The sequence below is a fragment of the Primulina eburnea genome, chromosome 14 (assembly GCF_022965805.1).
Source record: "Primulina eburnea isolate SZY01 chromosome 14, ASM2296580v1, whole genome shotgun sequence".
NCBI lineage: Eukaryota > Viridiplantae > Streptophyta > Magnoliopsida > Lamiales > Gesneriaceae > Primulina > Primulina eburnea.
Window position 1 is genome coordinate 15,077,466 of NC_133114.1, and position 14,592 is coordinate 15,092,057.

The following is a 14,592-nucleotide window of genomic DNA, read 5'->3' on the forward strand; positions in this document are numbered from 1 at the left end:
CCAGTTACTTGGCTCGTGGTTCCGATTAACCCGACCTTTGGCCGTCTACCTCAGCTACTGCTTCCAAATTACGGTGTTAAGAAAAACATGTTACATATACATACATATATATGTATATATATATATATATATATATATATATCCCAGTAGCTGTCATACGAAAATAGCCTTCGATGTTTTATCATCAGTCAACGTAGTTATTTATTTTATTTAAATTTTACAAAATAAATATATAATATACACACATACACGTAATAAACAAGAAGAATCGAAACGGTTCTTGTTGATACAGGTGAGAGTCGGACTGCATTTGTTGTGCTGTTTGAAGTTGTGGGTTCTCTTGCTCATTGCTTCCACAAGAAGATTTTGCCTGTTTTGATCCTTTTTTGGTTGTGGGTTTCTCGATTTCCGCGTTTACAAGGTAATTAACCGGGAAAGATTGGATTTTGAATAATCTTTTTGAATTATTATTCTTAGTCTAAACTTTGTCTTTATCCTCCTTGGCTTGTGTTATTCAAATCATGGGATTTGGGATGATTTAATTTGCCATTTGCGTGAGTTAGAAGCGATTTTAGCACGGAAATCTTAGTTTCCTTCTAGGGTAGCTGAAAAATGGTGGATCTGATTAAGGTTCCACTTTTACTGGAACTTGGGGCCAGTATATGATGTGCTTGTATTTTGACAGTGTAAATTGCTTCCACGATTTAATTATTCTCCGCAAATTGGTAAATTGTTGAGCTGATTCTTGAGTTGTTATCAATTGAGTAAATGATCAATTTTGCTAAGTTTCTTTTAGCTGAACTACAAGCAGAGTGCTTCGCTGTTTCTGAGACATGAAAAGAATTCCGTTACAGTGCCTTTTATCGAGCTGTAAAATTCGAAGGATCTCGGACTTGGTTTTGACACTCGATATGGATGAATAATAGCTTGAAAGTGAAACTTTGTTTGAAAAAAGAAATGCCTTCTAGCTACTGGAAAAATTTCTTTATAATTTAGTAGATTGCGTTGGTTATGATGAAAGGAACATTGATTGAACAACTACATTGATTTAAGTTCATGGAGAGAATGTAATTTCTTGTGGAAGATTTTTATTTTTTTTTCAGTTTTCTGTTCTTAAGTGAGGACCAATGTGATAATTTACGGACATAATGAATGATACAAATGATTGCAATGTTGCTTTTCCTCATTGATATTCTGTTCCCTTGCCCTTACAACTCTCATGCTTCTCTTATCCAGATTTTCTAATCCAGGTTCTTTAGAAGTGAAAATAATGAGCTGTTTCGGCTGTTGTGAGGAAGATGAGATGCATAAAGCCGCTGATAATGGGCCATACAGGACAACCCATTCAGCAGGTGAGGTTTCTCATTTTATGTTCTGTTTATAAGATTTTATAAATAATTGCCAAATTTACCTTCTATAGATTGGATGAATGGGAGAAATCTTTGCTGGATGGAGCTAATTTTTTTTCCATTTAATTAATTTAGTCGGATTCTCAATTGAAATCTTAACTCTTACAGTGCATGGATACTCCCATCCTATACTTATCGGATACACATAGTTGATGCATACCTGCCATGCTTAATTTTTAAATGAGATCCTACAAAAATATTCAGAAATTCAAATAAAAGGAAAAGTGAGGATATTACATACATTATGGTGAAAGACTGCAATTTAAATGCGTCTAACAAGGTGTTAGTCATTATTAAATGTCTAAAAGTTCATTGTGTCTTGTAAAAATATTTAGAAATTTTAAAGGAAAAACAAATATAAAAAGATTTTAGTACTACATTTGAAAGTATGTACGGATATATCAGAGTTGACAAATCTCCGTGGTTGAACCAAACATATAGTGCATATTTTAAAATTATTGGTGGCTCCCTTGTTACCATGCCCTTGTCCTCATATCTATGTCCATGGAATAAATCTTATCATGTTAATAGTTGATATGAATTCTTGTACGCATGAAAAACAAACACGACTTGATGCAATCACGCCCTCAATGTAATAAACAATAAAAGAAGTTTTGTCTTGATCTTTGCCCCTAAACTACGCGGTTTAGTTACAAATAACACAAAAGAAACAATTGAATTCCAGTGAACCTTTAAAGAACTCGTCTCTAACAATTCGCGTGAAGAACGATCGGCAAATGCCACAAAGATTAAACTTTGACAAGTTTGAATTAGAGTTTTGAACGCCGCTTTTATGGAATCTCTCCTTCCTCAAGTGCAACCACACCCAGTCTCCCAGTTTGAAAGTCACCTTCTTCTTCCCCATATTGGCTTGTTTCGTGTATTGCAAGTTCTTTTTCTCAGTGTTGGCCTTTGCTCTCTCGTGCAAACCTCAAACAAACTTCGTCTTTTTCTAATCATCCATGTTTAACCATATATGTCAACGACGCAAGGCGCACCGAGGCTCACAACGGCCAGAAAGCCTGAGGCGTGCGTCTTACCGAAGCAAGACCCACATTTTTAAATTTTTTTTTAAAAATATATTTATCTTTGAATAAATATATTAAAATATGAAATAATTAAGTCACAGTGTCATACAAAAAAAAAATAATTAATAAATTCATAGTAATTAGTAATATGATTAAAATTCTTCAATCATTCAAATAAAATTAATTTTTTTTTATCGAATCGTCAGAGTCCTTAGAACTTTCAGACTTGTATTCTTCTTAGACTTCATCATTTTCTTGATCAACATCAATTTCTTCTTCCTCTTCGTCCAAAATCGGTCTTTTTCTGGTTGTTTTGGATGTAGATGCCCTCACCTCGTTGTTCTGTTCATAACTCTCTTATTCTGATTCTGTTGTTGGGGCGTTGGGTTGCTAGGGTTTGGATTATTTGTCTAAAACAAGTAATTAAAAAATTCATCCAAAAGCACCTAAGTGAACTTCCAAGGCTAGTCCCGGCAAGAGCCTGAGCTCGCCTTATTGAATCGCTACGCTTGGGATGACCCCAGGCGCAGAGTCATCACCTAAAGGCGAGAGGCGCTCGTTTTTGAAAACTATGTGTTTAATCTTTCACTCATAGGCAAAGATAATAGGTCTATAGGAGTTAATGAGTTAAATACATAAACGATTTCAAAAAGCGAATAATTTGTAGTAGCTCGATAAAAGCATACGCTCTTCCCAGTTTAAATTCTTTTTGATTATGGTACGTTAAAAAGTCCCTAAAGTCCTATTAACGACTTCCGTTTGAGGATGACAAGCTGTAGAAAATAGTGATTTAGTGCCAAATTGAGCCCATAAAGTTTTCCAGAAATAACTCAAGAACTTAGCATCAAGATCAGAGAAAATCATCCTAAGCATACCATGCAACCTAACAACTTCTCTAAGAACAAGTCCGTGATATTAGATGCATCGTCGGTTTTATGACAAACATTGAAATGTGTCATCTTAGAAAACCTATTAACAACAACAAATATAGAATCTATTCCTTTCTTAATCCTAGGCAACCCCAAAACAAAATCCATAGATTTGTCAATCCAATTTTATTAGGAACAGGAAGTGGAGTATATAACCCGTGTGGTTGTGTTCTAGATTTAGCTTGTCTAAAAGTTATGCACTTCTCACAAGTACACTCTACATCATGCTTCATATGTGGCCAATAAAAGTGTTCATGCAATACATTCAATGTTTTAGCCACACCAAAGTGTCCCATTAAACCCCTACCATGCGTTTCCCTAACGAACTATTCACGGATAGACGTTCTAGGGATGCATAATCTTTGTTCTCTAAACAAGAAAACATTATCCAAGTAAAATTTATCATGTGAACCATGCATACATTTTTCGAAAATTTCATGAAATCTTCATCTGAAAGATACAATGCATTAACATGCTCAAACCCAGATATTTTCGAATCCGAGGTAGAAAATAGTACGCACCTTCATGATAATGTATCGGCCACTATATTTTCCTTATCTTGTTTGTATTTGATCAGGTAAGAGAATGTTTCAATGAATGCTAACTACTCGACATGTCTCTTGTTAAACTTTTGATGCCTCTTAAGGTGTTTTAGAGATTCACGATCACGGATCACAAATTCTTTAGGCCTAAGGTAGTGTTGCCACGTCTAAAGGGATCTCACCAGAGCATATAACTCTTTCTCATAGGTGGGTAGTTCAACGCTGCTCCATTCAGCTTCTCACGAAAGTATGCAACAGAACGTCCTCCTTGCATCAAAACTCCTCCAATACCTACATCAGATGCATCACATTCAATTTCAAAAGTATTAGCGAAATTAGGCAAAAAAAGTAAATGAACATTAATTAATATTTGCTTGATATCATTAAAAGATTTCTCTTGCTCTTTGCCTCAATGGAATGAGATGTTCTTCTTAATCACCTGTCATCGGTGCTGCCAACATGCTAAAATCTTTTACAAACCTCCTGTAGAATCTTGCAAGACCAGAAACTTCGAAATTGATTAATAGTAGTAGGTGTTGGCCAATCTCGAATAAAACTTACCTTGTCCTCATTCACTTGTATATCTTGTGAACTAACAACAAAGCCAAAAACAAGTTTGCTTGTACAAAAATCACACTTCGTATAATTTTTCAGCTCTAAGTGTTATTAATACAAGTTTTAAATGTTCAAAATGTTCATCTAAATTCTTTCTATACATTAGGATATCATCAAAGTATACAACAACAAAGTTTCCTATATGTGCACGCAAAACGTGGTTCATTAGTTTCATAAAAGTGCATGGAGCATTGGTTTGTCCAAAAGGTGTGATGACTAATTATTCGTACAACCCATACTTTGTTTTAAACACACTCTTCCATTCATCGTCCTCTCTCATCCTAATCTGATGATAACCACTTTTAAGATCAGTTTTCTAAAAATGCTTGCACCATACAACTCATTTAACATTTTATCTAATCTAGGTATGAGGTGTCTATACTTGATGATTATGTTATTAATTATCTTCCAGTCAACACACATACACCATGAACCATCCTTCTTAAGAACTAATAAAAAAAGTACAACACTGGGAGACATAGACTTACACACAAACCCTCTATCTAAAAGTCCACTTACCTGCCGCTGAAGCTTAGACTCTTGCGGATTGCTCCTATATGCTGGTCGGTTTGGCAAGGCAATTCTGGGCACCAAACCAATTTAATGTTCAATTCCTCTCCATGGTAGTTGAAACGTCTGCTACTTTTTTTTTTATATAAATCAGAAACTCGAAAATTACTAATTTAAAATAACTTAACATTTCCATAAATCATAATATTTTAACATTTGAAATCTCAAGTGCATAAAAATCCTAAATAGTTAACTAACCGAAAATCCTACGTCGACCTTTAAAAAGATCAACTACAAATAAAGAATAAAATGTCTCTAATAAAATAATTAACAATAAGATTTTAAATCTTTTATCAAACAAGCTAATGTGCAAAATAAATGTTCCTCGGGTGTGTAATGCCGCACTCGATCCACTCAAGCGTCAGCGCCTCCTCATATCATCAAATCCTGCAACATTCAAACCTAGTGAGTCTAATGACTCAGCTCGTTCTAAACATGAGTAACAAATAATACATATACAATCACAAGCATTAAAAATCATACTTTTATTTAAAATAGCTTTTATGCATAAATAGATCGTAAATCGTAAAATCATTTAATCGTAAGGCTTTCAATCCTTTATCATTTTGAGTGAAGTTTGATCCTTGAAAGTGACTAGCATTTTATCCTCTGGTCGACTGATTAGTCTTCAGCTCCACATGGCCCCATGGGGACGGGCATACACCGCCATGAAAATAAGATCGTCGGGCTCTCTCTGGGATCTTTTCCCGTAAACGGGCTCCTTCTGAGGTCTTTTCTTTCACGACATTCCCATAAAATAAGTTAACTGTTCCTTCTTAAAACGGATCCCCCACATATTCTCTATCCTTTGTCACAGTCAATTCACATCCCTCAAATATTTTTTCCTTTTCTTTTTTTAAAGTACAAAATATCATGACTTTCAAAAATAACATTTTTAACAATAAAAATTGCACAGCTTTACCATAGATAATAAAATGTCGTATTTTCATAAAAATCATCATTTTATGTCATTTAACATGCGTTATGACCGTTCGAGACGCTACCAACTTTTTACGTATTACCCAAGTGTAAAATGACCGTTTTGCCCCTAGGCGTAATATTTCTCGATTTTGATTTTTTCTTATTTTTAATGACACGAGCGTATCCCAAATAATTAATCAAGCTTAAATCTAATATTTTTTTTATAATTTTATTTAGCTCAAGTTCATGGGTTTCGGTTTAATTTCCTATTCAATTATTCGTGAGACGTTTAATTCCCGAATTAATTCAAACTTTATTATTCAAACTTTATTATTTTTTTCCCAAATTTTAATCATAAACTTTTTATTATCTAAGCTGCCCTTGTGAGCCATGAACCACCCCCGAGGACCCATGGTTTGAAACTTATCCCCTTAAATTCGAAATTTGACCCTTGCATAAACCCACCGAGCCAACTCCTAGTTTTTTCGAGCCACGTCCGAGCCACCTTGAGCCAAACTATAGCCAACCCATCTAGGGACCCTACTGACCAGCCCCGACACGTGGAACCATCCCCTAATCATGCCAAAACTCCCTGCACATAGACCACTAGCTGTACCGAGGCTTCCTGATCTTCTTAGGACTCCTAACCATCATAGGGAGCTTGCAGCTACTTAACCACCGAACCCGACTGACCCTCACCAACCCTGAACCATGCTCAGACTCAACCGAACCCAGCCCAAGCCCTTGAACCAGCGCCGCAGCCGCTGCAACAAAAACCGCCGCGCGAGCCCCTCCCTATGCGCTTCTAGTGTCCTAGCCTTACTAGGACTCTACCACCTCAGCAGCCACCGAGTCCAGCACACCCTAGCCATCCCTAGACTCTACTGGACCGGCTAGCTCGCCCCCAAGACAGCTAGGAGCCCTTTTCCGCCGCAGGTTGCACATGCGTGCACGGGAAATGTCCTACTTCACTAGCACTCTTCCCCAGCTGCTTCCCTCGAGCCCTAGCCACCCTAGGACCCTTCCTAGTTCCAGTACACGACTCTGGCCAAGCCTCCAACCAGCCTTGGCCGAGCCCTCAGCCTCCACGCTCATAGCCGCACCCCTTTGAAGCCATGCATGCGTGTGGCTTCTTAGAAACCCTAGGCGATTTCAATCCCTTCCCTCCTTCAATTCCAGCATGTATTTGATCCTTAACGACTCTTTTCCCGTCCCTAAAACATCTCCTAACGGCATCGTGTCCTTAAGAATCATAGCATTTTGTAAACAAGCGTAAAATCGCCATATTTTTGAAAATAAACGTTCTACCGTGAAAATAATCGAACACATATGTTTTTCATGCATAAAGATTAATACATGCATATTATGATTTGAATGATGCTTCAAAAGAGTTTAGTAACGTGCCTTTGCGTTTAAAACGTTCAAATACGTGATCGTAGGCGAGGAAGGACGAACGGGCGATGAAGAACCCTAGCTTTTCCTCCTTGAAGATTTTTCGAATTTTGTGTGTGCAAGTGTGTGAAATTTTGGCTGATACAAGCTCTCAAAAGATCTAGGATTGCATTTTTATAGATTTAATTTTACATGATAATGGGCTTATGTTTTGGGCTTCCAAGTATAGGAGCAATTGGGCCCACTCAATTTAGTTAAATTGAGCCCAATAGCTCTTATTTAGTTGTATAGTAAAAGTTTATAAAAATTAGTTTCCAAAAATAATATTTTTGATCTTTTAAAAACTCCTCGTTTGCCTAAAACCGGCTTTCCGGTAAAATCGAGCTCGTCTCGTAAAATAATTCGAACTCTAAAATTTTTAGAAAAATTTAATCATTTTTAATCATATTAAGAAACCTTGAAAATATTTAGTGAACAATATTTATTCTTGTCTTTGTTGTCCTGTCTCCTTTCCCCATCGTATTATTGAATATTAGGATAAAATCCTTCAATTTCATGAAATCATGACATAATCATTTAATCACTCAATCATACCTTTAATCACATAATATGCATCAAGTAAGTATTAATTAAATAAAACAATTAAGCAATTCAAATAATTTGCATGCATGTGGTCTATGTAGGTTGGTTTTTCGGACGTTACAGTAGTAGTCCTTGCGGTAGCTCTTCTTGAAATACATCATCAAAATCTTGCAAAAGGAAAATTACAATGCTCAGAAGTGATGGGGCTATGTCACTTGTGTTTAGGACAACCTCTTTATAAATAATTAACACAAGTGGATCAAGTGTCCGCAGGATTTGTTTCAGCTCACTTTTTCGGGTCATACAAGTATTTTTCTTGGTATTTTTCCTCTCATTTTCTTTCCTCTCTATAGCCACCTCACTTTTTTTTTCGGCCATCTTTTTTTTCATTTTCTTTATTTGATCCCCCAACACTTGATTTGGAGACAATTGAAAAAGTGTAGCATGTTCTTTCTTCAGAGTAAATGAGTACCTATTTTTTAATCAATCATGTACCACTCTCCTATCATATTGTCACCCTTCCCAATAAAATATGTCAGGCATGCATTGGTACAACATCACACAACACTTCATCCTCGTACTTTCTAATTGAAAAAAAACCAAAACTTGATTATTCACTTTCACTTCCGCACAATCATTCAACCGCACTAAAATATATGGTTGAGAATGCTTCAATGTGGGCAAATCCAACTTCTCCACAAGTTCACAACTAGTCGCATTGATACATCTTCCTCCATCTATGATAAATTGCAAACCTTCTCATTCACAAAACATCTAGTATGGAAAAAATTCTCCCTTTGGTTATTCTCTTCCTCCTTAAACTGTGTGCTCATGATTCGTCTAGTTACAAGCGCTTCACTACAACAGCCTCATATCCCTTTAACTTGGGCATCTCATCATCATCACCCTTGATATCCTCCTCACTTCCAGATTCAATCTCTCTATAAACATTTGTCTTAACTCTCTTGTTTGGACATTCGCTAGCAAGATAACCAAGTCCTAGACACTTAAAACTTTAATATCTCTAGAACGATTAGGAGGAGTTTCAGATTTACCTTGCACTCCTTGCTTAGGTGTTTCTTGCTTGGGTTTGAACTTGGGCTTGGTCAGCATCTTGCTTTCTTCAAGTTTTGCAACGTTGGGAGACCGAGAAGATGATGAACTTCCCACTTGATTGATGCGGCCAACTCCTCTCCTCTTGAGTTGTTGCTCTACTATGATCGCCATTTGCACCATCTCGTCTGAATCCTAGTAGTGTCTAAGCTCCACTTGGTTTTGAATCCTTATTCAAACCACAGAAAAATCGAGCCATTGTAGCTTCGCCGTCCTCCTCTATGTTGGTTCTAATCATGACTACTTCCAACTCTTATGGTAATCCTCGACACTTTTAGTACCCTGTTTTAAGCTTTGTAGCCTCTTGAACATCTCACGCTAGTAATGGTGGGGCACAAATCTCTTTCTCATGACCCTCTTCATCTCATCTCGTGTCTCGATAGGTCTCTCGTTGTACCTTCTTCTGGTAGTCACAAGTTAATCCCACCAAATAAAAGCGTAATCTAAGAATTCAACCACCGTCAACCTAATTTTTTTGAGTTCGTAGTAGTGGTGATAGTCCGAACACAAACTCTACCCTCTTTCCCACTCTAAGTAAGCTTCTGGATCAGATGTACCATGAAACTACGGGATTTTCACCTTAATGCCACCTATGTTACCATCTTCTCTGCCCCATTGTTGTACCTCCAACGCACAGCCTCTCTTTTACCTCTCCTAAATCTTCGGTCACGTCCGTTCCTTCCCCAATTCTCATTTTGACTCTCATATTCACCTTCCATATCATATTCATCATCGGCTTCTGCTCTTCCTACATTTTTAGAGGTAGATTTACTCCCACTAGTACTAACGTCCAGGATACTCTTTCTCTCGTGTAGTGGCTCTAATTCGGCCCTCATCATCCTAGTGATGTGACCAAACACCTTCGTCCAAACCTTGGAAACTTCCTTCTCAATTATTCTTCCCGACATTGTACCTACAAGAAATACTAGTAGAAGTAACTAAAATATTCCTCACCCAAATCATCACAGTAACTCCAAACAAAAATGACTCGCTCTCCTTTTTTTTATCCTTTCCACAAATATCTCACACGTCATTCCAAGGAAGAAAACTCGCGCTTAAGTATTTCACTCAAGTTTGAAAATCCTGTCTAAAGGTATGCTTAAGTTTTATAGCTTGTGTGTATCAAATTTACAAGTTCAAAATTTCAAACACTTGCAACTGTCTCACTTGGACTGCACAAGACCAATAAATTTGAAGATCTTTCCCAAGAACTTGAATATGACTTAACACTAAAGACAAGAAAATTTTCAATGTTAAAATATAAGCACTAAAATTTTAAAACACTGTTTTTCTTTCATCTTTTTTTTTTGTTTTTGAGAATTCGATCTATTTTTTCTATCGAAATTTTTTTTTGTATAATTCGATCTTCTATTTTTTTATCGAAACATTTTTTGGCAATACTTAAACGACAAGAAACGATGAAACTTGTGCTACAAGAAATAATGAAGAATGACTTAAGAAAATTCGAGAATTGCTAGATTCACGAACACATGAAAACAATAGACAAGATTCTTAATAGAAATCTTGCAACACAATAAACAAAGAATGCGAACCAAAAGAACGAAGAACTAATCGATAAATAAAAATAAAATAACTTGAATCAAAAGGAACCTAACCTTTGGTACCAAATGATATGAATTATTGTACGCTTGAAAAGCAAACACGATGTAATCGTGCCCTCAATTCAATAAAGGAGAAAAGAATTCTGGTAGTTTTATCTCGATTTTTTAAACAAGTAACAAGTGATATTCACCCCTAAATTACGCGGTTTAGTAACAAATAACATGAAAGAAACAATCGAATTCAAATGAACCTTCAAAGAACTTGTCATAGGCAATTCGCGTGAAGAACGATGGACAAACGCCACATTGATTAAATTTTGATAAATTAGATTTTTGCAAGAACAAAACCAAGGTTTGAGAGGAAAACTCACAAAATATATCAATCTTCAATTATTGTGTCAAAATTTCGATTTTACATGTTTCAGAACTCACAAAGATAACAATCCAATGTTTCTTAATGAATTAGAACACTAAAATAGGAAAATAAATCTTTTATGCACGTCGCGCGACATCTACTGAAATTCTCAATTCGGACAGGTGGTTGCGCTCGTTTACACGACTTTGGGGCGCTGGTGCGTGCCTGTTGCTGTCCCATGTGCACTATTGTTGCACGCGCACGCGGCTGCGTGCTGGGAACTCGCGGGTGTGCAGTCACTGATGTCTTCTTGGTCCTTTAGTACTTGAATAATGTTGCAATGAACTCCAACTTTGTTGTCATGCTCTCCGAACCCTTTGAACCTTGACGACATGTTAGTAGGCACTTGTTAGATCAACGTGAGTCCTTGAAGAGTTTCCTTAAATTTCTTGCTTCGTCGTTTCATTTTTAGTCCTTCTGACAACTCTAACGGATCTCATCATTTCTTAAGAGCTTGCTCACTTCGAGGCTCATCCATGACCGCATCAATAGTTGATATAATTTAGTAATTTGCTATTCTGTTACTTCACCTTCTTATCATTTATCTCAATGTACAAACATAAAAGGACGAAGAAGACGAACTTGACAACTTTGATACTTGCAAATTAATATAGGATTTTACTTTATTTTATTGTCTTTTGAATTCATCTGAATTGTTATTGTGATGTGGAGTTCATCATATTTTTTTCTGATGGTGAATCCTCATGCTCACCTGTGGCTGTATTTCTTGATTAATCATTTAAGATATTCGATTTATGATGATTCATTTACGATTTTCTGCAGGAAACCCTGCAGCGTATCGTGCCACAGAAGTAGCACAAAAAGAGAGACAAACCATTAACGTGCCGCCCATTTCCATCCCTGCCATTTCAGTTGATGAACTAAAGGACGTTACAGATAATTTTGGTACAAATTCTTTGATTGGTGAAGGATCATACGGAAGGGTGTTCTATGGAATCTTGAAAAGCCAACGTGCCGCAGCAATAAAAAAGTTAGACTCTAGCAAACAGCCGGACCAAGAATTTTTGGCTCAGGTTTCCAATGAAACACTGTGCTTGTTTGTATAGCTGCATTGGTAGCAGTTTCGAGAAAGGTTATGTTGTTTAATGTGTCTTCAGGTTTCTACGGTTTCTAGGCTAAAGCACGAAAACGTTGTTGAGCTACTTGGTTATTGTGTGGATGGTGGTCTCCGCGTCCTTGCTTATGAGTATGCTCCTAATGGTTCATTGCACGACATTCTCCATGGTGAATTCATCTTCTTAATTTGATATAATTATTATGTAACAATTGATATTGTTGATGCATTGAAATTTTTGACTGGAATACATCTGTGGACCATCTTGCTATCTATCTAAGAATTTTGATATTGAGGTGAAGATGGATACAAAAGTATCATCCTTTTCATTGCTTGATCTAACATTCCTGCATATCTCTTCATTTTTTTCCAATAAGTTCTTTTATTGTGGAAAAATATCCTATCATGTGTCTTGGCTTCTTGGTCTATGACTTGTGCCTGCAGATAAAGTAAAACGCAACATGATTCAAACCTGTGTCGATTTACATTTCATTATTTGACTTGTTAATGCAGGACGAAAAGGCGTGAAAGGAGCACAGCCAGGTCCAGTTTTGTCATGGGCCCAGAGGGTCAAAATCGCAGTTGGAGCTGCGAAAGGCCTAGAATATTTGCATGAGAAGGCACAGCCTCACGTAGTTCATCGTGATATAAAGTCCAGCAATGTGTTACTGTTTGATGATGACGTTGCCAAGATTGCTGATTTTGATTTATCAAATCAAGGCCCCGATATGGCAGCTCGGCTCCATTCAACTCGCGTTCTTGGGACTTTTGGTTATCACGCTCCTGAGTATGCGCTTTTTCAAGTTTTTACTAGACAAATATATATCAAGTTCTTAAACGCATGATATCGCTTTTACCCTTCGTATTCCAATCTTTGGAAATAAACATAATAGGAATTATATCTGTTTGGACACAGAAGATAATTGATCATTGATTAAATTCTCTTTCAAAAAATGGCTTTATTTTATAAAAAAAAGTGATGTTTGAGGGCCATTACATTTATGAAAACACTTAAAAATCCTAACTTAGGAACCCTAAAACATATGGCTTTTAGATTTCTATTTCAGCTTCTTTCTATAGAGTAAAGGAGATCTTTTTTTCATTGTTGTAATAAAAAATAATTTTTTTTTTTTCTTCAGAAAAAAGCTCTTAAAAATGCCGGGCTTAACTAATAGAATAGTCCATAACTAACTTCTACCATATCTAAACTTTCTTATCTAGTGAGAAATCGAACTCAGATTTTTTCCCAATATTGTCTCTGAATCGTTCTATTTTTGTGATAGATATGCAATGACTGGGCAACTAAGTTCAAAGAGTGATGTTTATAGCTTTGGTGTGGTGCTACTCGAACTCTTGACTGGACGTAAACCAGTTGATCATACATTGCCGAGGACGCAGCAGAGTCTTGTCACATGGGTAAACCATGTCATTTCTTAATTTTTATTTTCCAAATGTGATCATTTTCATTTGTCTCAAAGTATGTTTTTCACTGCTGTTGATTGGATTGTAAATTATTTTGAATTAGGCCACACCAAAACTCAGTGAAGACAAGGTAAAGCAGTGTGTTGACGCTAGACTGAATAGTGAGTACCCTCCAAAGGCAGTTGCAAAGGTAAAACGACATTTGTTTTCCTACAGAGTAGAACATCATGAATTTGGTCACTGATAATGTTGAGAAATTTAAATTTAGAAAATATAGTGATAAATAATATAACGCGATCCACGACACAGTCTCAAGAAGGTTAAAATGGTAGTTAATCTCTGTTAGTTAGAAACATAATTCTCATGTCTTTGCTTTTTGTGAAAACATATTCATAGTGGTATGGTAGAAATGATTTTCTATTGCTGAATAACAATTAAATAACATCAAATCTGTATTATATATAATCTGTACTAAGTATTGTGTAAGAGCATGTCGTGATAACGTACTTACATTTAGGCTCTTTTCGTATGGTCCACGGAAACGCGTGTACTTTGATTACCAGTCTTATTAATATAAAATTCAATATCAGAATATAATCTTTGATATCTAATCAAGACTATAATATTCTTGTATTGGTGGAACATGTGCAGCTGGCTGCAGTTGCTGCCTTGTGTGTGCAATATGAAGCGGATTTCCGCCCAAACATGAGCATCGTGGTGAAAGCCCTCCAGCCACTGTTGAATACTCGACCTGGACCTCCTGCCGAACCTCCCGGCTTGTGAAATCTCCGATTCGATTATAATAATTAATTGTCTCGTAGCTTGTAGTTTGCTGAGTTTTGTATTGCTTGTACCATTGGTGAGGGGAACGTGTCTCTGCAGTGTTGTGATTATTGAATTGTATTCAAGGTTTAATAATTATGATATTTTATGAATGAACAAGTCTACACAAGGACTGTATATCCGCTTAAAACAATAAGCACTTGATTCTGTGTATAGATTCTAATATTACATGAA

The 14,592-nt window shown here is 36.4% G+C and overlaps 1 protein-coding gene across 2 annotated transcripts; it reads left to right on the forward strand.

The window, feature by feature from the left end:
* Positions 1–226: 226 nt before the first annotated feature.
* LOC140812293 (pto-interacting protein 1) lies at positions 227–14,592 on the forward strand. 2 transcript variants are annotated; one of them, XM_073170525.1, is made up of 8 exons: positions 227–421; positions 1,251–1,352; positions 11,862–12,112; positions 12,197–12,323; positions 12,667–12,940; positions 13,437–13,569; positions 13,679–13,765; positions 14,227–14,592. In XM_073170525.1, exons 2-8 carry the CDS (start codon positions 1,271–1,273, stop codon positions 14,356–14,358), a joined length of 1,086 nt encoding a protein of 361 aa, XP_073026626.1. In that variant the 5' UTR covers positions 227–421; positions 1,251–1,270; the 3' UTR covers positions 14,359–14,592. The 2 variants fall into 2 exon arrangements, with proteins under 2 accessions (XP_073026626.1, XP_073026625.1); XM_073170524.1 differs by having other exon boundaries at positions 228–421; positions 1,237–1,352.

What these genes read in the sequence shown, in the direction of transcription:
- LOC140812293 (XM_073170525.1), top strand. Translation starts at nt 1,271, where the DNA reads ATGAGCTGTTTCGGCTGTTGTGAGGAAGATGAGATGCATAAAGCCGCT. An exon ending in TTTGGTTATCACGCTCCTGA is followed by an intron (nt 12,941 to 13,436) that starts GTATGCGCTTTT and finishes TTTTTGTGATAG; the next exon opens with ATATGCAATGACTGGGCAAC. An exon ending in AGCAGAGTCTTGTCACATGG is followed by an intron (nt 13,570 to 13,678) that starts GTAAACCATGTC and finishes ATTTTGAATTAG; the next exon opens with GCCACACCAAAACTCAGTGA.